The sequence below is a fragment of the Canis lupus genome, chromosome 12 (assembly GCF_003254725.2).
Source record: "Canis lupus dingo isolate Sandy chromosome 12, ASM325472v2, whole genome shotgun sequence".
NCBI lineage: Eukaryota > Metazoa > Chordata > Mammalia > Carnivora > Canidae > Canis > Canis lupus.
The window spans coordinates 7,258,482-7,280,302 of record NC_064254.1 but is presented as its reverse complement, the minus strand read 5'-3'; the positions used below and the strand labels follow the sequence as shown (position 1 = coordinate 7,280,302).

Below are 21,821 nucleotides of genomic sequence, written 5' to 3'. Positions count from 1 at the left end.
GTGCATTTTGCTCCTGTGATTTTGATCCTGACTTTGCTCCTCTGGCTAATTAAAATGATCTGACCAGACCTCCTGGCCTGCCAGACCTCCAGCCACTCTCCTTGCCCAGAATCCCCCTACCTATCCTGGCATCTGATTTTTGTGTCATAAATTATCTGAATTATTTAGCCTAATTTACATACTTAACACATGCCCTGGTTGTCTCCTGTCCTGTTACATTGGCCACCATGCTTTGTGAGCTCACAGGGGAGCCAGGGGCCACCTCATTCTTTCCTGTGCTATGGCGGGCGGCCTGGCTGAAGGCACTGAGATGAGCACTGCAGAGTCCCAGAGGGGCGTCCTTCTTGTCTGCCAGCGTGCAGGCGTGAGTCCAGGGACGGGGTTAGAGAGTGACTTAGAACCTGCAAGGGTCTGCAAGAGAGCACGCCCCCTGGAATTCGTTGACACCAAGTTGAGGGCGGCAATGGTGACTTTTTAATCAAAACAGTGTTTGAAAAGGGAAAGAAATTATTTTTTTAAGCTCTGCTTTTTTATTAACAGAAAATGTCCCAGAAGAAAGATTGTTACGTGCACCATACTGCCTTACATCGGCTTTAATTGTGTTGAATGTGGCAGTTTATGCAAATTCCAGAAAGGGCCTTTGTGGGGCCTGCCAGAAACACTTGTCACCTTTTTATTATAGAACTCATATCAGAGATTCTAGTGTGTTCAGTGACTCTAGGCTAATCTTGGGCGACTCTGTGCGAAGAGCGATTGTTTTCATCATAGAGAAACATTTTTTTGTACTCTGGAGATTTTTAAAGCTCTCCCCAGTGCCCCCAATTTCTTACCTGTGCAGCTGCAAATATCAGGCCCTTAATGGCTAGAGAGGGAGAGTCTATTTTTAAGTTTTCACTGAATATCTCCCCAGTGCTAGGTGCTGAACGAATTTGGCATGTCATCAGATCTGGAATACCCACAGGAGCTTAGTGTAATTTTTAGTTATGAAATTGGTCAGATTTGATTCAGAGAATGTCTGGCAGCCCCTCCAGAGGGCCACTGGCTTTCTTAGGTGTGTGTACTGTGGTGGGTTTCTGAAGTAGGGTCGGGGTTTTGTTCTATACTGGCATTTGGCATGTATTTCCATACAAGCAGCCCTCTTTTAAAATCTGAAATTCAGGGCCATTTAGTCCTCATTGTGTTCTAAATCCTTTTGGTATTTAAAACACTAGGAAATGAAATTGCCAAAATTCTTAACATTTGAAAACTGGCTCCTGCCCAGGCCTGGTCCTCACATTTCCAGTGCACATCTCAGAGGGAGTGCGCTTCTGGGGGAGAAACAGAGGTGGCATGTTGGACAGTCACGCAGAGCCGAGGTGGAGCGGTGCGCTCTCAGAGGCAGCAGCCTTTTCAGAGCAGGCCTGCTCTCCTTAGAGGCTGAAAGGAGCCACTCACGTCATTAAATCAATAATTCTGTTGAGCATTGTACTTGCCGGAGACAGGAGTCCTCTGAGGAAGAGCAAACTGAATGTGCCCTCACCCCGACTGGCCTCTAGAGCTACCTGCTGGCAGAGAGTGTGGCCACTAGCCAGCAGAGGCCTAGACCCTGATCGTTGTTATATTCAGGCAAATTTCAGCAGCATTCCTAAGCATCCGAGCTGGGCACCAAACAATCAAAAGTAGAAACATCCCTACGGAACACCATGGAGCAAGTCAGGGTCTTAGGAGCCTGTGGAGGGCCATGAGGGAGAAGTGTGTCCCCTCGCGCCCACTCAGGCCACCACCCATGAAACCTCAGGCCCAGGCAGATCATTCTCCCCAGCTGCCATAACTGGGAGAGGCGAATGGCCCTGGACCTATGCCACAGACGGAGACCCCCCCCCCCCGCCACCATCCCCACCTCCGAGGGAGGGCCACCTCCCTGTAACATAACCAAGGCAGGACCCCACAGCCTCTCTGAGTTACCACGTTGATGTTTCTGATTTCTCTGGTGAGCCAAGAGTTACTACTCAGTTGCCAGAATCAGCAAGTTGGCTGATTCCCCTTTCTGCACGTGAACCAGTAGTGGACCCCAGTAACATTAGAAGGGCCAGTGCCCTCTGACTCAGCACGGTGAGAACAAAGTGTTGGTCTAGACTACTCCACCTAGCTCCTGAAGTCTGGTCTGAGTCTTTATCTCCAGAGTGAGCTGGGAATTTCAGTCTCCCAAACAAGTGGCAGCAAGAGTCCCTGTATTTGTTAACTACACAAACACTCCCCTGTTCAACCTCATCCTGTCTGTCCCTCACCCATGTGGGGATGACTTGGCAGTATTTATTCTTCATAGGGGAAAAAAGGATTTTTGACTCTGTTGTGGACCTAGGACCATATGAATAATGAATTTGACTAAAGATGAATAACTGGGGTACCTGGACAGCTCAGTGGTTGAGCGTCTACCTTCGGCACAGGTCATGATGCTGGAGTCTCAGGATTGAGTCCCACATCGGGCTCCCCGCAGGGAACCTGCTTCTCCCTCTGCCTGTGTCTCTGCCTCTCTCTCTGTGTCTCTCATGAATAAATAAATAAAATCTTTAAAATAAAATCTTCCTACTCAATAAGCTCAGCTACATCTGGCTTCATCAGAAAAACTAACAGAGCTCCTGAAGAACATGTTGTGCTCTCAGTGGGGAGGGGAGGAGTGTTATTAGACGAGGAACTTGGATGGCACGTGAACCAGCTGGTGTTTGGGAGGGTCCATAGGGACTCCTGACACTGTAGCAAAAGGCCTGAGATACACTTTCCCTTCCTTGGAAGAGGCCCCAGATCTCCCTCTCGTACCTGATGGGCTCTTGGAGGAGGCAGATAATAGGCAAGGGTAAAGGTCATTAATTATAAGATCCAAGTGTGACAGGAAACCTATTAGAAAGAGTACATCTCTTCAAAAGACTTCCCAGACATTTAGAAACTGTTTCAACAGAGTTTAAATTTGCGAGGGAAACCATTAAACCTTGGAAGAAAGAAATGCCAGGCCAAGAGGGTGCTTTATAGACAATAATTTGATTGACCAGGCCTCCCCTCTTGCTATACCACGCAAAAGCTCTTGCCCAGATGTTAATGTGTGTGTGCCAGCATGAGCACACACACACACACACACACCCCAACTCCTACCACCAGTTGTATTCAAATATGAATACACAAGCAGGAAGAAGCATGAATTTTCTTTTTTTTTTTTTTTCCTGCCTGATAACTCAAATTCATTGCGTTTCTAGCACAGCTGCTGCAAGAGAGAAAAGCACTTGGCCCCGGAGTCTGTTTATGTGTTTGAGCCGAGAAAGCGATTTTTGTTGCAAGGAGCTCTCAGTGAGATAGACAGAGTCAGAGAATAAGAGAGAGAGAGAGAGATAATTATCTAAATTATGTTCGTGCTATTATCGAAGACGAATATAGTTAAAATGTAATTAAATATGACGGGCTAGCAGGATGTAAGCCAAGCTTTGGAATGCTAATCATCAATTACTGCATCCCCTTAGGGGAATCAAGGAGCGCTCCATGGCAGGGAGTGGATGGCACCAGAGAGGGAGCAGGGGGCTTGGGCATGGGGAGCTGAGCGAGATGCAGTATTAAAACAGCCCCTCTCCCCCGTGCTCCCACACATACTCATTTGAACATGCTATGAATGTCCCCAGGACAAGAACCTTCCTGTGGCTGCCATAGGGTTAGAAGCTTTCAGCTCAGCTCTTATGAGGAGCTGGCAGGAAGATCCTGACCTTTTCTTTAAGAGGAAACTCCTCTAAAAGGAAAAATTATGCTATGAGCAGGGAAGGTAAAACCAAGACCAGCACATGCACATGCTTTCACCAGAGAGAGGCCAGAAAGCATAAAATGCCCACATAGGTCCAGAAATCTCAGAGGCTGGAGGAACCTTGGCTCCTGCTGATCTGGACTGTAATTAGGATGGAAGAGGACCCGTGTCTGTCCCAGCAGGTTGCTCCCCAACCCACCATCCCCAGCCAAGATCAGGGCTCCTCCTCTGCTGTACATTGACAGCCCCTGAGGAGTTTAAACGGGATTCATGCAGGGCTCACCCCCAGAGATTCTGGGTTTAATTGGTCTGGGATGTGGCCTGGGAGTTGGGACGTTTAGAAGCTCTACAGAATAACCTTCTACTAACCATAGCCAAGGGGAGGGCAATCAACAGCAACTAAAGACTATCAGCTCTTCTGTCCTTCCACAAACCTCAGTTGTACCAGCCTCAAGGCCAAGAAGAGAACAGTGAAGAAAATAGGTGGGTTTTTTTTTTTTTTTTTTTTTTTAAGATTTTATTTCTAAGTAATCTCTATATGCAAGCTGGGGCTCGAACTCACAACTCCAGGATCAAGAGTTGTACTGAGCCAGCCAGGGAGCCCCAGAGCCAGCTCAAGAGTTGACTGAGCCAGCCAGGAGCCCCAGAATTATTTTTTAATGAAACATAATTTATATATCTATTCTGGTGCTAGGTTCCCAAAGAATTTTGAGGTGGTATGATTCCTGTCCAAGAGTTATTTTGTTCCATTTCAGCACTGCCTGAGCTCTCTCTATGGCTGGGATACAAACCTGGCTGCCTCCTTGGGTCAGGTGGATAATGTGAGCAGAGCAGGCCAAGGTAAGCTCCAGGGAGTGACAACAACCCCCAGAAGCTCTGTGGCCTGGGTCCGTCTCATTCACCTCAGCTGTAATCGTATTGTCTCTGCAAGAAAGAGGATCCAATGATCCAGATCTTTAGATTTTCAAGAGAAACCAGAAGTTTTTGTTTTCACTGAAATCTCCCAATTTTGGGGGCACCCCAGTTGGCTCAGCGGTTTAGCGCTGCCTGCACCCCAAAGCGTGATCCTGGAGACCCTGGGATCAAGTCCCAGGTCTGCCTGTGTCTCTGCCTCTCCCTCTCTCTGTGTCTCTCATGAATAAATAAATGAAATCTTTAAAAAAAAATTTTTTTAAGTGAGATCTAACTCAAATTTTTAAAAATACTGGATAAACCAGCAAAATATGTCTTCTGAGCCTCCCCCGTGTGACCTTTGATCTCAGTAAGCATTTTGACTGATCAGCTGGTGACTAAATGGTCACTACTCCCAGGGGCTCCTCACAATCTGTTTTCCTGCCACCTCAGGTCTACAGTCAGGTTCCACTAACTTGGCAGTGTTTTTCCTAAGCCTGGTATGTAGAGGGATCTCTGTAAATAGTTGTTGAATGAGAGACAGGATAAATGGAGCAAACCCAGACTTCCCTGTAAGTCAGGTAAGACAGCTATAACATCTAGTTAGGCGCCGTGCAAGACAGAAGAACTTACTCCCAGGGTGCCAGATTAGACCTGCACAGCACAGGGGCTTCTGTTTAGACTGGAGTCAGAGATCTGGGGGTCAGGGAGCTCTCTGGAAGGGGTTAATCAGGATCTGGGCTGACCCCACGCCCCTCTGCTGCATAGGACACTGGGTCACTCTACCTCTGGGGCGAGGGAAGTAGGCCCAGGCATGTGCCAGGCTGGAAGCCAGGTGGGGAAAGACACTCAGGGTGCTGTGTAAGGCCCTATTACAACTCAGAAATTCCCAACCCAGCCAGTGCTATGAAAGATGCACTGTCCGTCCCACCCCCAGCCCAGGCTGCAGTTTTAGACATTATGAAACAGAGGACTATGGGGTCCTTGGCCCATCACAGCTGCCAGGCAGACAGTATAAGCAGCACACTTGGGGGGACAGCAGGCAACAGTGGGGTCAGTGCTCATAAAGAACTGTCAGAGGGATCTTCAGGCAAGCCTGGAGCCTCACTCAGGGCCTCTAATACCTGTCACATCTCAGTGCCACACAGCTCGAGAGGGCGCCGCTGTCACTACAGGAGCTCAGTTGATAGGGGACAGTCTTTAATGTTCCCTTACTTCGCAAGAAGCTTTTTCTGAAGGGCTCGTGTTTGCCTCCCAGCCCTGCTCCTGAAAGCTGTAAATAAATGTTTCCCACGTTCCCTTTCCATTCCTCGCCACTGCCACCGTAGGCTTGTCTCCTCCTCTGGCTCAGCTTTTCTTTTTCAACTTCTGTTGTCTTAAAAGCCAAGTAGAAGCACAGGGCTCATTAACAAAAGCAGGAGGCCCCTGCTTTGCTCTCCCCCAAGCCACTCACCTCCCTGGCCCAAGGCCTACTCCCCAGAGGCAATGGCCTTCCCTCCTTCTCTTTAACAGTTTTTTAATATTTGGAGAAGCTAGTATATTCAGAGGAAGGGAAGTACTTTTACTATGGTTTAAAAATTAGAAACGAAAGACAGTTAAATGTCTCTAACCCACAACCTCTTCCTCCAGAGATTCAGCTGTGCATCAATATGACACAGATCCTCACAGATACCTCGGAGATCTCTAGAACTTCTCCCTCCCTCTCTCCCTCTCCTTAACCCTCTCCAGCTGCACAGTCCTTCATCACAGGGATAGAGACGTGCCATAATTTCCTTAACCAGTCTCTCCTGTGAGGAGCATTTAGGTTGTCTGGATTCTCTTGCTGCTCAAACAGTGCTGCAGTGCAGGCCTTACTCCTGCTGCGTTCCCTGTGCTGTGAGCATATCACAGGCTCCTGTGAAGTAAGAGGAATTGCTAGCTCTAGGTCCAGAGCTCATCAAGCTCAAAATGTTGCTCATCAAGTAAGTCAGTTTACACTTCCTCCAACCCCGCGTAAAAGCACCTGTGCCCCTCACCTTGTCCAATATAACACGTGATCAGACTTTTAGATTTTGAGGCAGACGTGTTCATGCCTTATAGACCTTTCTTTTGGTCCATCTTTCTAAACTATATGCTTATTCTGCTGTCTTTGAACCCTGTTAGGGAAATTACCTATCATCTCCCTACTTTGAAAGGTAAGGATTTAGCCTTGTGACCCTCCTCCCTCACCAGTATGCTTCTCTCCCTCCCCTCAGTTTTTATCCTTTATGGTTGGCATTAGCCTGACTGTGTCACTGTTGTTCAGAGCTAAGCCATGTAGTTTGCTAAGGTCACCTTTCCTCTTAGTATCATTTGTTTTTCCTGGAGTTAAACATGACTTACTTTTCCATAGATGTGTCATTCGTTAATTTTCTAGGCACATCTCACTTATTTTTTTTGCCAGACCCACAGAAATCCCCTCAGGCTGGTCTAATATGTCTGGTAAATCCATTCATTTTTTTTTTTTTTTTCCTTTTGGAACCCCGCCTTCCCTCCACAGCGGGGCTAGTGGGGCTAGTGGCCCTAGGCCTGGCTCAGCTCCCTTCCTATCCTTAGTTTAATCCTTTGTTTTTGGTGGAGCACATTTTCTGGAAGTTTCTGGTAAATGCACTGAAGGTAAATTTTTTCAGATCTGTGCCTGAATTGAAGTTTCTTTATTCAATCCAAATGTTGACTGGGCTAGGAATAATCCTCTGGCTGGGACTAACTTTTCCCTCAACATTTATAAAAAAGGGCTCTGTTATCTCCTAACTCCCAATGTCACTCTTGAAAAATCTCATGCAATTTTGGTTCCCTCACCTTTATGTTGACTTGCTTTTGCCCCATAGAGGAAACATTTAGATCTTCTAAAGTTTCTCAATAATATGTTTTGTTTTCTTGCTTATTGTAGTGGCCACTCACTGACCTCTGTAACTTAGGAATTTATGTCCTTCATATATGAGAAAGTGTCCTTTTACTTTGACAATTTTATAGCTCAAATCCTCTCTGCTCTTTTTTCCTGGGACATCTACTAATTGGGTAGTGGACTTCTTAGTTTAGTCCTCTCATTTTCATATTCTTTTTCTTCTATTTTCTATCTTTGCCATCTTGTTTGATGGTCTACAAAATTTCCTCAACTTAAGCTTCTATTGTGTTGAATTATTGATTTCAATTCATAGTTTTAATTGACAAGAGCAATTTCTTGTTCTGAATACCCCTTTTTCATATCATTTTATTCTTATTTCAAGGGTGTAATAATTCTTTCATCTTTCTGACAGTAGTGTAAGAGTTTTTTCCTGAGGTTTTATTCTGTCTACTGAATTATAACTCTATCCTCTGAATTATTTTTCTTTTCCACTTGCTTTTGGTCTCTATTTTTCATGTTAGGAGCTTTGGTGCCCCTTGGCTGGCTGTCCACCTTCAAACGTTAGGCACTGAAAAGCTGGTTAGAAGCTTTGTGTAGGAGGGTGGGTTTGTCTTTGAGGCTCTGAGACTGGGATTTGGGCATCTCACCGGCAAACCCGTGCTGCTCGTTCAGATCCAACACACTAACTGCCTTCGGTGTCTTCTCCCCAGAACACTCTTCCAGATCCACATGCTACCTCCTTAAATATGGTATCTAAAAGCAAGATGCCTGTCTCCCTCTACTTACACTGCCATATTTTGCTACTTAGCCCTATGTTTATTTCTCTCTCTCTCCTTCTAGGGTATAAGCTTCTTGAGGTCAGAGTCTAAAATAGGGCCTACTCCATGGTAAACACTGAATAAATATTTATGGAAACCAGACTGGAGCAACAGAGAAAGAGGATGGATCAGTATCTCTAGGTCTTTCCTCTTGGGCTGCTCAGAGTCTCCAGAGGGATCCTTCAGTCTCCTGCCTGGGACTTAATCCTGGCTCACGGTGGCCTGAAAGCCAAGGGACAGTAGGGGCCTGGAAGTCTCACCCTTGAAGATATATTCACTTCTGTGTAATCCTTGCTCCCGGCCTCAACAGGCTCCGACCCTCTGCTGTGCCTGGTGCCCCCAGAGGAGACTCCAGAGTAAAATTCCTTCCTCCTGCCAAGGTGAGAAAGGGCTCATTCCCCCTGTACAGGAAGAAAGAGAAGGGATATGGGGTGGGGGGGTCCATCTGCTCATTTCACAGCTTTCAACCAGTCCTCACATAGTTCTGTCTCCGTATACCCCCACCTTCAAAGGCAACTGGTGAGTAAAGAGTAAAGGACATGAGCCTTTCTAGCAGTAGTGTGAATTGGGGCCAGCGGGTGGGGGAGGGGGGGGTTGTGGGTATTAGAACACATATATTCGATACAAAGCATATATTAGATTTTCATACTGCCCTTTTATTAGATTTTCATACTGCCCTTTTAGTGGAGGGAGCAAAGATTAAACCCTTGTGTTCAATTTGCCTTCTTAATCTGCCCCTCTGGCCCTGGCCATCTCCTCGGTGTTCACCAGGTCTGATCCAAAAAAATTCTGACACTGGCATTCTCTTCATAGCATAGGCAGCAGAATCCCATAAGTTTCTAGAACCAAAAAAGACCAGACACCATTGGTCCAGGATCTACAGGATCCCCAGAGATGGCAGGATGAGGCTTAGGATGGAAAGCCAATCTCAGCCATGCCCCACTGCCTTCTTTTCTCCAGTGGCTCTTGTCACCACAGCCACTCACATAGGCCCTGCCTTCACGGATGCCCCCCTCCCCCAGCCAGCAGCTCTCCCTGTCTTCCACTCACTTCCCACAAAGACACACTTGTCTGGAGCCAGTGGCACCACCCAGCAAAGCCACATGCTCCTCCAGAGACTGACTCCCCTAACCCCGTAAGTTTTATGTTGGCGTTTTGGTTCATGGCACTCCTGGCAAATTCTTTCTCACATAAATACAGACACCGTTTTAATGCTTTTCTTCTCCCTCTTTTTTAATTTCAAGAACTGTTTAAATGCAGAAAAGGATAAGTATTCTAACATTCACTCACATATTTATCCCCAGAATTGACCATAGTTAGTATGTTTTACATAACACTTTATCTCTTTTATTTTAATCAAAGAAATAAAACATTCCAGTTAATGTTGAAGCCTCCTTTGTTCTCCATCAGCAAACCCATTCCTTACCCTCTCCTCAGAGACAACCACTTGTCATGATTTCAGTGTATCTCCTTCCAGAATACTTAAAAATATTTTTTGAGCCTGCACATTTTCATGAGTCACATGTACAGGTTAGTACAGTTTTAGGACACGACATGTGCTCTTTAGCATAACCTTAGGTGTTTTCCGTCTCTCCACACTATCCATGTGGAGAGAGGGAGCACCTGCCGAGCCTCTTCTCTTCTCCACTTTTCCATATGTGTGAATATAAAGATAGAACAGTTGCCAACAGTTACTGTGCCTTGACCACATGCCAAGCACTATTTTCTCATCAAATCCCCACAACCACTTCAACCCCATTCATTGCACACGGGGACTGAGACCACAGAGACCTAGCACAGGCCACTGGTCAGCTTTCAATCTGCTGCTGTGTGTCATCTCCAGTCTGCCATCATGACAGCAGCACATAAGTGATCCAGGGGACAGGGAAGAGTTGGTGCCTTAGCCTCTCCAAAAGAAAGTTCCTTAGCGTGCCCTTGGGTGGAAAGAGCACAAATGGTCATGAAATCTGGCTTCTGTTGTTGACTTGATACCTGGTGGTGCTGCAATGTTGGCAAGGACTTCTCTTTCTGCCTCAGTGTCTCACCTCAGAAATGGGATTCCACCTGGCTGCCTAGGTACCTAACAGATTGCTGGGGACCCAATGTGATAGATGATGATTGTAAAACACCTTGTACGCCCTACAGAGATCTGCAGATGGAAGACACTGTTAGGACAGCTCCTGGCCCACTTTTTCCCTTCTTCTTAACAGACCACCTACCCTGTTCCAGCCACATGCCCCTGATTTTAGGTGCATGACAGTATTTAATCCTCATTCCTCAAGCAGCAGCTTTAGAAAGTCTGTTCACAAGCTCCTGTTTTTCTGCCTTGTTTAGTTACTACTATGGCAACAACATCATTTTCTTCCCCTTTTTTTCTTCATATATATAGATAGTATTTCAGCCTTGTTATGGGTGGAAATCAATCAAAATTTCTAACTTTTTTCTCCAAAAAAATTGCTTCCAGGCTTCAGCCAACCAATTACAAGGGAAGTTTTGGAACACCACCAGTTTGTGACCAGTGGGACCAATGTACCATTGACACTGTTCTCTACTTAGTTCATGGAAGGATAACTGATCTCCCCAGAGAGACCGTGAACCTCAGAAGGGAAAGCACTACATCTTACATGGATCCCCTGTGACACTCGGGTGCCCGGCTCAAGAGTATATTCAACAAATGCTTGCTTAATTCCTCCAAAGCCCAGTTGCCTTGTCTGCCTCCAAGAAATGGGTGCTGATGGGAGTGCCATGGGCACCCCTGGGAACACCTGCAGTCATCAGTAAATCACATACTAGCAAACTTGATGACTCACAGATGAGGCCCAGGAAGCAGTGTGTTTTGTCCAGATTCATTTGGCAGTATGGTACTTGTAGTAATAACAATACCATCTATTTTTTTTTTTAGTACTTTAGCACTTAACACTTTTTCTAGATGTTTTTATATTTGTTAATGTATCTAATTGTCACCAAAAAAAAAAAAAGTTAGGTATTTTTATTATCTCCATTTTACAGATGAGGAGACTAAAGCCCAGAAAGGTTAAGTAGCTTGTCTAAGATCACCAAGCTGGTATAAAAGGGCAAACCCGAGATTCTCATCCAGAGCCCATGGGTGTCAACCAGTGTGCCAGACCACCTCTGGTTCATAAAAGGCCAGGCTTAAACCCACTGTCTTGACTGTCACTCCCCTCAATTCCCCACCCAATCTGCCCAACTGGAAATATTTTACACAGTAATACAGTGGTGGCATTTTCGTTTGCTTCATGTCATGTGATCTAGATTAAACCTTGAGCAGTAGGCAAGATAGGAACTTTTTAAAAATGCTTACTTACATAAACACTCTACCAAATTCAGACAGTACAGAAAAGTACAAAAGTCTAATAAATGTCTCTGGAAGTGCTTTGATCCAAAGCTAAAATCTTGATTAATATTTTGGCAAACATCCCTAGAGATCTCTCTCTCTGAGCACATCTGTGTATAGATATATATTTACAATCTCCCATACCTGAGACCTCCCTCTAGATGTGCTCTGTAGGAGAGTGGTGCTATTTCTGACAGCACCTGGCAGATAACACCAGAGTTCAGGAGAGGGGAGCCATTCATCTAGTGGAGGGCCCTACCTCCAGTGCCAGCCTTGGGACTTGAGTCCAGGCAGGGTTTTCTGCTTTGTCTTACGTGCTCAAAAGCAGAGACCACATGCATTTCTGACACCGGTTGCTCCTGTTTAGGCACTTTCTCCCATCACCCAGTCTTGGCTGTAAACCAAGTGGGTGCCACACCCCTGAGGCCCCACCATCTTCCTGGGTGTATTGCCCCCTAAGGAAGGGGTTCGGGGTATGTGGTGAGGAGGGATGTTTTACACAGCTCTCAGGAAAACTCAGTAAAGATGGCAGTGGAACCTCGCAGGGACTGCACAACAGCAGTAGCTTGCTGGCCCTGTGAGATCCTTGCTCAGACAGCCCTGCTGGAGTTGCACAGTGATGGCATATGTGGACCCAGCATGATGAGGACTTGAAGTTGTTTGGAAGAAGCTGAGGGGAAGCAGGATCTGGTATTTGGAGAGGGAGAGATGCCCATTACCTCATCCTAACCAACATCCCTTCCTACTGATATTTTGTTTTAGGGTTGGTATCCAGTTTTGCTGAAAATGAAATCATCTTTGAGCTCTCAGGCTGTGTTAGTGAAAATGAACTCTAATGTGATTAGTATTAATGCAATATAATGGAGGATTGGTATTAAATTGAGGCCTTCTGATCTTATTACTCCACAAATGCTCCCTCCTGCTTGGGCTGCTGCCCTGGCAGCCCTGTTTCCCCAGGCACGGGCAAGGGGACGGAGGTGCCCAAGCCCTGAGCCCACTACGGGAGCCTGGCTCTACCCAAGGCGACTCCCAGGGAGACCTCCCTTCCTTCCCTACCTTGGGTTCCCTGCCATATTGTGGGGTTGTGGGGCTCCCCCACAGGGGGTTGGACCTCAGGAGGCATCATTTGGATCTGCCTCCACTCTCAGAGCCATGAGCATGTTGTTGAGGATCATGAGCTTACAAGTGCCAAGTTTTACCTCCACGTCCAGAAGCACTTGAAGTTTTTTATTGATAGGCATGAAGCTAGAAATCTAAGAAGAAAATCTTCACCTCTTCCACTCCCAGCCCCTCTGCACCCCAGTCCTTTCTGTGAAACTGACTTGAACATAATAGTTGTCAATGGCTGCTATCACTTGTCCTGGCTGTGTCTCCCTTTCCTAGAGGGCTGGTCTGAGAAGCAGGCGGTGGCCCAACCCTGGTATGTGTGTAGCTTCCCTTCAGAGCAGGGATGGGCTTCTGCTGCCCCATGCAGCGTGGGCCCTTTGCCTCCCTTGACCTGTGGGAGGAAGTATGCCAGTCTGTCAGTCACACAGCTTAGCTCAGAAGTGACAGGTAGGCCAGTGGGAGCCCAGGCCCAGGGTTGAAGCCCCACAGGCCCTCCTTTGTAGGCCTCCTCCAGCCCACAGGCTGCATCCCACCCAGCAGATTCCCCAAGGGAGCCATGCAGGTCTGGGAGCAAAACCATCTTCCACTGAGAAAATGAACCGGGAGCACAGGCTCTGGGGATGGTCAGATGGCATCACCTTCGTGTATGAATAATAGCATTTTTACAACGAGAGTGATTTTTCTTGTGCTGTTTCCAGAAAACTGCTTTCAGAGGCACAGACTTTGCACACAGGATGGTAATGACTTTTTAATGACCTTAAGGGGCCTGGGTGTCCAGGCAGCAGTGAATCAATCTCAGTGGGAGGCTCATAGTGAGAGAGGAGATGGAACACCTGAAACCAAAGGGGGAAAAAACAAACCACAAATACATATATTTTCTTTGGTAGCATTACTTGGTAATTAGACAATTACAGGAAACAGCTTCCCAGCAGCTGGCATTTCCACTGTGTGAGCGGAGGAGGGATGGCAACAACTGTGAACTCCTCACATTTATTACAGAAAATATTATTGGAGTTTACAGTCGTGGGTGCCGTGCTCTCCTCCAGTGCATTCTGATGAGCTGTGAGTGCTAAACCAGGAGCAGAGCCCCTCCTCTCTGGGTTTGTGTAGGGCCTGCTTGGCTGGGCTTTAAATGAACTGGCTCTTGAGTCCACCCAGAGACTGGCTGGTCCTGAGAAATAAGCCCTTGGTAGGGATGTATATGGAAGCAGGAAAGGGGTAGAGGTAGAGGCCTGTGGAGAAATCACCCCTTCTTCCCCAGGTGCCATTGCTTGCGTGGGGGCAGGGTTCAGACAGAAGAACCTAGGGTTCACAAAGCAGCAAGTGGCCCCCTACTTCTCCCTCTCCTTGCCTTCCCCCTCCCCACCCACACTCCTGCCCTGGTTCAAAACTCTCCTCCCAGAACCCACCACGCCTCTCAGAGCTGAGCCCATCCAGCATAGCCCCCTGAGGTAGGTCCGTTTCACAGATGAGGAAATGTATTTTATGAACCCCCACCAACCTTGATCACTTTTCTCTTTGGCTGTGCTCTTGTCCCAATATGAACTTTGACTGTGCTTTGTGTCTGTTTAGGGGGAAGCCTCATAAAAATTCCAGTTGCCTTCATAGAAGGTAGGAGCACTCTGAATGGGAACACTAGGTACAGACTGCCTCCCTCAGGCACACAGGAGGTGGAGGCCCATTCCCTTCCCCCTTCGGTCAACCATCACGGACCTCCTGAGGATGGAGGACAGGAGCGCTCCCTCCTCATCATAGAGCTCCTCCTGCTTTGTGCTGTTGGCCTGGTTCACTGTCCCGTCTGACCAGACAAATGGTTGTGCTTCCTTTCGCAGGTCCTGGCAATCTGTAACTTTTGAAAGACAGCCTGCCTCCTTCATCCGAATCGTTGGAACACACAACACAGCAAATGAGGTAAGGGTCTCCGTTCATGAGAGACACTGTGTTATTTCACGATGTACAGGTAAATGTTACATCTCAAGTTAAGTGGAACTGTTTGTTCTCCCTGCTAATGGCCTGTTGTTCAGACAGCTTGCTACAGAAGAAAGTCCTGCTCCTGCACAGTGGGGATATCATTATCATTTCTAGATGTCTCTTGACTAGGAAATGAAAGCCAACTCCTATGGCTTTGCTTACTCCCACCAGCCTCCCTGTGGAATTGGCAACCACAGAGCCCTTGAGAGGTCACACACCCTGTCCTCAGAGTCTTCTGCCCTCCGAGACAACAGCTATTTTAGAGGCCCCTTGGCCCTCTGAACATGGTGTTTAAGGAACCTCCACGGGAGCCACCATGGCAGACGATTGCTGGTTTTGTCTGACTGTCTGTTTCATCCTTTGCTAGGCAAACACATCAGTGTTTACAAATGGGCCTGTTCCTCCCCTGGTGCCCAGGCCTAGGTCATTCCAGTAGACCATGCCATTTGTAGGTGTTCCTTCACTTCTGGATTTAATGACAGAAGAGTGGGTGTGTTGTTCCCCCCATTCTGGGCACCCACAGGGCAGCAGCCAGGTGAAGGGCCTGAGCCACGTGGCCATGCTATTTTCTCTGGAATGTAAATGGCCCCTGAGAAATGCATGGGGTTCCTCTAGATCAGAAGACAGGGGACCCCTGATGGCTCAGTCTGTTAAGTGTTCAGCACTTGATTTCTGCTCAGGTTATGATCTCAGGGTCATGGGGTCAAGCCCTGTGTCCAGCTCTGTCCATGCTGGGTGTGAAGCCTGCTTCAGATTCTCTCTCTCCCTCTCCCTCTGCCCTTCTGCTCACTTGCACTCATGCATGCATGCTTTCTCTCTCTCAAATAAATAAATTAAATCTTTTTTAAAAATTAAAAAAAAAAATTTTTAAAGAAAAGTGCCCTTAGTGAATAGAGAAACCAAGACACTTGAGTGTGAGGAAGGGCACTATTACTAATTATACCAGGATAGCAAGTGTAAACCAGGACTGAGCCAGACACACCTGGACTGTCATCCCCTCAACAATATGGATGCCTAGTGGGCTTACAGAGGCACATGGGCATTCACTCACACCATTTTTAAGGTGAGACTAGAGTCAATCAACATCAGTTAATTACTTACCTTCTCTGCTCTTTGAGTGGGTATTGAGTGAGCACTAGTGGCGAGATGCTGTGTCAATCATATGGCCACCCTGTTGACTTCATCTGCTTATCACGCCCTTGCTTTTTATGCAGTCGTGTGTGTTTAGTGTGAACCTCTGAAGGACTGCTGGTTCAAGACAGGAGTCATAGGAATCAGTAATGCTGAAACCCAAGGGTAACCAACCATTCTACAGTTTCACCTTAACATGATCTTTCTCAGATTTGTCTGGGACTGGCTTCCTGGGCATGTGACTGGGGCAGTTGTGTGGGGCTCTACACCCAGAAGGGGGCTCTATGCTTGAGGTTTAATGCTCACAGGCACCATCTTGAATTCTTCAAAATTTTACCTATGAATTGTTTTTATAAGGGGAGCCCCATGGGACAATGAAACATCCACCAGGCGCTGGGAGCCTCGGCTCTCACACAAGCCGGCCTCTGCCCCCTCTGGCCTTCCCAGAACAGATTCTCAGCCACCCACTCCCTGACCCCCCCGTGCCTGGACCTGGCCAGCCTCCCCCGTCTTAGCCTGTCCCATGACTACTGCTACCTTTCACTGTTTGCAAGGAGGGTCAGGGTCTAGTGTGAATCCCACCTGAGTCACAGGATAGGCCCCAGGTGCCTAGGACGGTCCGCCCTGGCCTCAGGAGTTCCCCTGCCCACAGGATTATAACATTTAGTAACCAAGGAAAACTTTGTGTCGTGTCAGGAGAGAAATCATGAGAGGAAAGAAAAAGCTTTTTTCCTGCTTTTTGAATAAGAGGCTCTATATTTTTATTTTGTGCTGAGCCCCGCATATTACATAGCTGGCCCTGGATTCATGTATTGTGTTTGTCAAATCAAAATTCTCCAGAGCACGTCAAGGTGTTTCTGGAGAAACACAAAGCGCATTTTAAAAAGTGAAAATATTATTATAATTTATATTCATTTCACCTTTTTATTCATTTAGAACAAAAATGATACATGCCTACAATGTGTTTCTTGCAGAGAAGAGCTCATAAACAGAAGCCTGAAACTTTCTCTCTTACCTCTTCTAAACAAACCTGAAAATTATAGAAGTAAATAAATTGATATTTTTTAACACAAAATTAAAGAACTCTAAACATCAGGTCAAAAAAGCACCTCTTTTTGGATAAGGTAACAAAAATAAATTTGAATCTGTACTTAATATATATTTGAGCCCCAAACCAAATATCATATTTTTTCTTTTTAAAAATTTTAAATTCTAGTACAGTTAATATACAGTCTTATATTAGTTTTAGGTATACAATATAGTGATTCAACAGTTCCTACATTACTCAGCATATTTTTAAAATTCTGCCAATAAGTCCGAGTTTTTCTTGCAACTTAAACTTACATTAAGCCATATGTTGATTATGTATCAAATCAGAAAACAATTTAAATTTATCTTTACATAATACTAGATCAAGGTAATATTTTTCATTTGCAGTCACTTATTTCTTATGTAATATCTTAAAAAAAAAAAAAAAAACCCAAAACAATTCTGCCTTTAATTCCTCCATGGGACTCTGCAGTTAGGTTTTCCAGCAGAAGGAATTCTAGTCTGAGAAGGCCAAGGAGCACTGGAGTGAGTGTGATGAGGGTCTCTCAGGGTTTAGCCCCAACACTATCACCGCAGTGACCACATGAAGAATAATTTCCCATGACAGAACCCTAGAGTTGGAATGCAAGAATTTCTCTTCCTGGGTGAGTTTCCTGAACCATCTGTGCAGGGAGCTCCAACCACATCAATCAGCCCATTTGAACACGTTGACCAGTAGGTCACTAATTAACCGGTGATCCGTTGCTTTTGGTTGATGAGCAACTTGCTCAGCTGCCTTACTGAGTTCCCTTACTGTTTGGGGAAGAAATCCTCAATGTGGTGTTTCCCACGGGGGAACATCTTAATCATAAAATAAATAATGAACGGGATCATAAGACAAAACCCACAAACTGGTCTTTCTCCAAACACATTAGAAGACACGAAAGTGCTGAATCTCCCTGGGTATCAATATAGCAAACTATCATAAAAAAAAAATATATATATATATATAGCAAACTATCAAAGAGAAATTTCTTTTCTGGGGCATCATTTTGGACAGAGTAGCAACTGTCTTAGAGAACAGCGGGAATGTGTGTAAGTCAGTGTGATGGCGATCAGAGATGTGAGAGACAAGGTTGCTTTAGGGGAAGGGGGATGACGAAGTCTGGTGGAGCAGGACTCCTGGGGGAGGCAGCTCTGGAGGAGAGCTGAGGTGGCACAGACAGCCAGGGAAAGGAGGCGGGGGGCACACTCAGGGGGGTCCAGGACAAGCCCAATCACTAGTCCTATGGAAGCCAGAACCCTGCCATCAATCAGAATATTGGGGTCAGGATGCCTCTTTCTCGCAGTTGAGGGTAGTATAGGGAGAGGCAGGTTCTCTTCAGCCTTGTCATCGTTTGCCATGTGACATCAGTGGTCTCCATTTAGTCAGAGTGAGTGTTACCAAAGACTTTTGGTAATTTCAAGAATCGCAAATGGAATTGGTTGTTGGCATGTGTGGATAACAGAGAAATGTGGATAAATAACTTGGCTGCATCCTCCATGGAAGACTGCTGCAGACACGGCCCCACTGGGAGGAGGTCAGACAGCGGATGGCAGGGATGGCAAGGAGAGCGTAGCCTGTGACTTGAAGAGCATTCGGAGGGGTGGTGGTTGGGCTGCGTAGGCAGAAGGCCGAAAGCGGCTGCACAGTGTGTCAGTGTTGGAGGGTAGGGGGTTGCTACTGGCAGCCAGGCAGAGGTGGTGCTGGAAACTACCCCGACCTCCAAATCCCGCCTGCTGCTGGAATAGCAAAGGCCTCCCGGGCTAACACAGATTGCAGCTTGCCCAGTGTAGACGTGTGTGTCCTGCCCCCACGGCCAGCCCTTCCTGGTGCAAGGGCCCTGGGCAGCAGCCACGTGTTAATTTCCAAGCTTCCTGCCATCGGGCTCCCAGGTGACAGCAGCCCCAGCCACCGGGAGGTTCAGATTTCTTGATCACCTGTTTTGGCACGCTTCTGATTGCCTGCGGCATTTCATCCCTATCCTCTGGGAAGTGTCTGTCTACTGCGGGCATCTATCTCTCATCTTCCTTTGTGAGCACCGCAGCAAGGAATTCATTTCATTTCTTAGCTACGTTGGCGACTTCTGTCAGTAAATGTCCCTAATGCTTACCTAACAGACTCCACCACTTCCTTCCATGACCTCCTGCCCCTTGTGTACTTCGCATCATCCTTGTCATTTATCTCAGCTTCTGAGAACATTTTCCTTTCATTCCCCTCCAGTGTGTGCTCTGTCACCCTCCTCTGTAATGTCCCCTGCACCTGGTGGGCTTCTCACACGACTCATGTGCCTCGCCTTCACCCTCGGACACCTTTCTCACACCTCTTTGCGCACTCACAGTGTCTTCTTTGTCTTCCTGTCACGCCTAGCGCTAGATGGCAGACACATGTCTTACAGCACAGCTGCCCTCTCGTCCTGCTCTACTTCGGTTGCTTCCATTTGTCTGACTCTCCCTGGGGCCGGCAGCCGGATAGTCCTCCTCGGCTCTTCCCTCAGGCATGGTCTGCCTGTCTTCCTTGCCAGTCTGGTGGTCACGTGGTCATTCAAGTGTGGTTGCCCATCTGCTCCAACTGCTTATCACCTCTGAGTGCCTAGGAGGCAGACCTTGCTTCCTCACTGATCCTCTCTTGTCTGAAAAAGGGTAGAACCCGGGCCCTGTGGACGGCACTTCATGGCAGATCCGAAGCCACAACCCCAGTCACCGTGGCAGAGCCAGGCTGGGTGGGACCCTTCACTCCCGTTTTATTAATGGTCATAGCAGAGCCACGGAGGCGCATACTTCCACCCTCAGAGATCAGACTGGGTCCACAGGGGATCTGTCAGGGGATCTCTGAAAAGCAGCCAGTGTATTAAAGGGAGCAGAAGTTATACCTGTTTCTCTTTATGGCTTTTATGGAAGCCTGGGTTTGAGAGCAAGTTCTGGAGTGATTTACAGTAGGCAGAGAGCTGAGGGGGACAGGCAGCCCCTGGGAGAACGAAACGGTTGTGGGGAAAATGAACTGTCTGCAATATAGAAAGGCTGGGGTCCTGCTCAAAAGAACCCATGCGAGAGCCTTTGCCAAGTCAGTAACAGAAGTTGAGGATGGAATTGCCAGTCTGTCGGCTGCTCTCAGGGCTCCCTTTCACTCACTGAATTTATGTAGCTGAGGGAAGAGGCTGTGTCTCTTTTATCTTTGTATCCCTGGCACCTCACACGGGCCCCGTGCATGTAAGCATAGAGTGCTTGTTGGCTGGTGAGGGAATGAACCCTTCAGTCTGTCCGTCCATCTCTCCCTCGCGCATCAGCCAGACATGTAAAGGAAAGGATTTAGTATTACAACCTCTCACCATTGAGAGCCTGTGGCAGACTCTCTGTAGTTGCACTGAAGAGGTTCTAAAACCAGACACTTTTGTAAGTGGAAAGGTAAATATGCCACATCCCTCAGCATGTCCTAGTTTAAGACCCTTATTATAATGATTATTCTTAATGTAAATTGTTATAGCAGCTTGAATTTACTGAGCACTTACTATGTGCCAGGCCCTATTCCACGCCCATTAGGCTAATTACACTATCTAATTGGCATAGGTGAAGTAGATCCTACTCTTACCCACTTTTTAAAAATGAGGTAACTCATTACCAAGTGGTGGCAAGGATGAGGAACAGCAGGGAGTTTGCATCCTGCTTCGTGGGAATGTAAACTGTGGTAGTCGCTGAAGACAACAGTTTTGGGAAGATCCAATAAACTTGTACATGTGCACATCTACCCTAAGACTAAGCATCTCACACCTGTGTGCATTCTCTAAGGAAGCTCTTACACATGTTCCAGATACAAGAATAAAAATGCTTACAGCAGCACTGTTCATACCAGTCCCAAGCGGGACACCCCCCAGTCGTCCATCCAGGGACAATGGATAAGCCAAGCATAGTACATCTTCCAAGGAGCTGTGGTCCACGGGATGAGTACCACACATGTCAAAGGAAAGAAGCCAACATTATATTCATATAACATCAGAAACAGGCAAAAGTAAGCTATCACATATAAGGATGTGGATACAGGTAGTAAAACTTAAAAAAAAAAAAAAACAAGAAAGCAAAGGAATAATTATTATTAAAGCTGGAATTGGGGATCCCTGGGTGGCGCAGCGGTTTGGCGCCTGCCTTTGGCCCAGGGCGCGATCCTGGAGACCCGGGATCGAATCCCACATCGGGCTCCGGGTGCATGGAGCCTGCTTCTCCCTCTGCCTGTGTCTCTGCCTCTCTCTCTCTCTCTGTGACTATCATAAATAAATAAAAATTTTTAAAAAAAATTAAAAAAAAAAAAACAGCTGGAATTGTGGTTCCCTCAGGGTGCAGAGGCTTGGCTCAGGAAGGGCCGGCCACGTAGAGGGACCAAGGAACACCAGCAATGTTCTGGGTCCTTGACCCTGGTGGAGTTTACGTGGCATTCACTATGTAGTTATTCAACAAGCTGTATATTTGCATTTCATGCACTCTTTAGTGCATGGTTTTCACAGTACAAATGTTTTAAGCAAAAAGCAAGGTTTGATAAGGAAACTAGAGCTGAGCGATGCTAAGTGATTTGCCCAAGGTCACCTCCCTGGTGAGTGACAGGATTAGAATCCAGGCAATTGGTCCCTTAAAACATCCAGGTTCCTCTGTCTGCCAAAAAGACAGAACACATAAGTGAAGCCACAGAAATGAGCCAGCTCTGCCCTGGCACAGACTCGGTGAGCAGAAGGCTCCTTTGGGCACACTTCATCCACCAGCCCACCCACATCTAGGAGAGAAACCAAGGCAGGGCCCAGCCTTAGGGACGTCGCAGCTTTGTGCCTGGTAGAGGTCAGCCACAGGACCGGCTCCAGCGACCCTGTGGAG

The 21,821-nt window shown here is 47.0% G+C and overlaps 1 protein-coding gene across 5 annotated transcripts in view; it reads left to right on the top strand.

Moving 5' to 3' along the window:
- BTBD9 (BTB domain containing 9) overlaps window positions 1–21,821 on the top strand; it is a 409,006-nt gene that overhangs the window by 376,130 nt on the left and 11,055 nt on the right. For 4 of the 5 annotated variants that reach the window (XM_049092559.1, XM_025418641.3, XM_025418644.3 and 1 more), the window contains one exon: window positions 14,627–14,705. In XM_049092559.1, the coding sequence (XP_048948516.1) occupies window positions 14,627–14,705 (79 nt within the window). Of the gene's footprint in view, window positions 1–14,626; window positions 14,706–16,832; window positions 19,058–21,821 lie in introns of those variants that run through there. The other variant, XM_025418645.3, reaches the window with a different exon arrangement.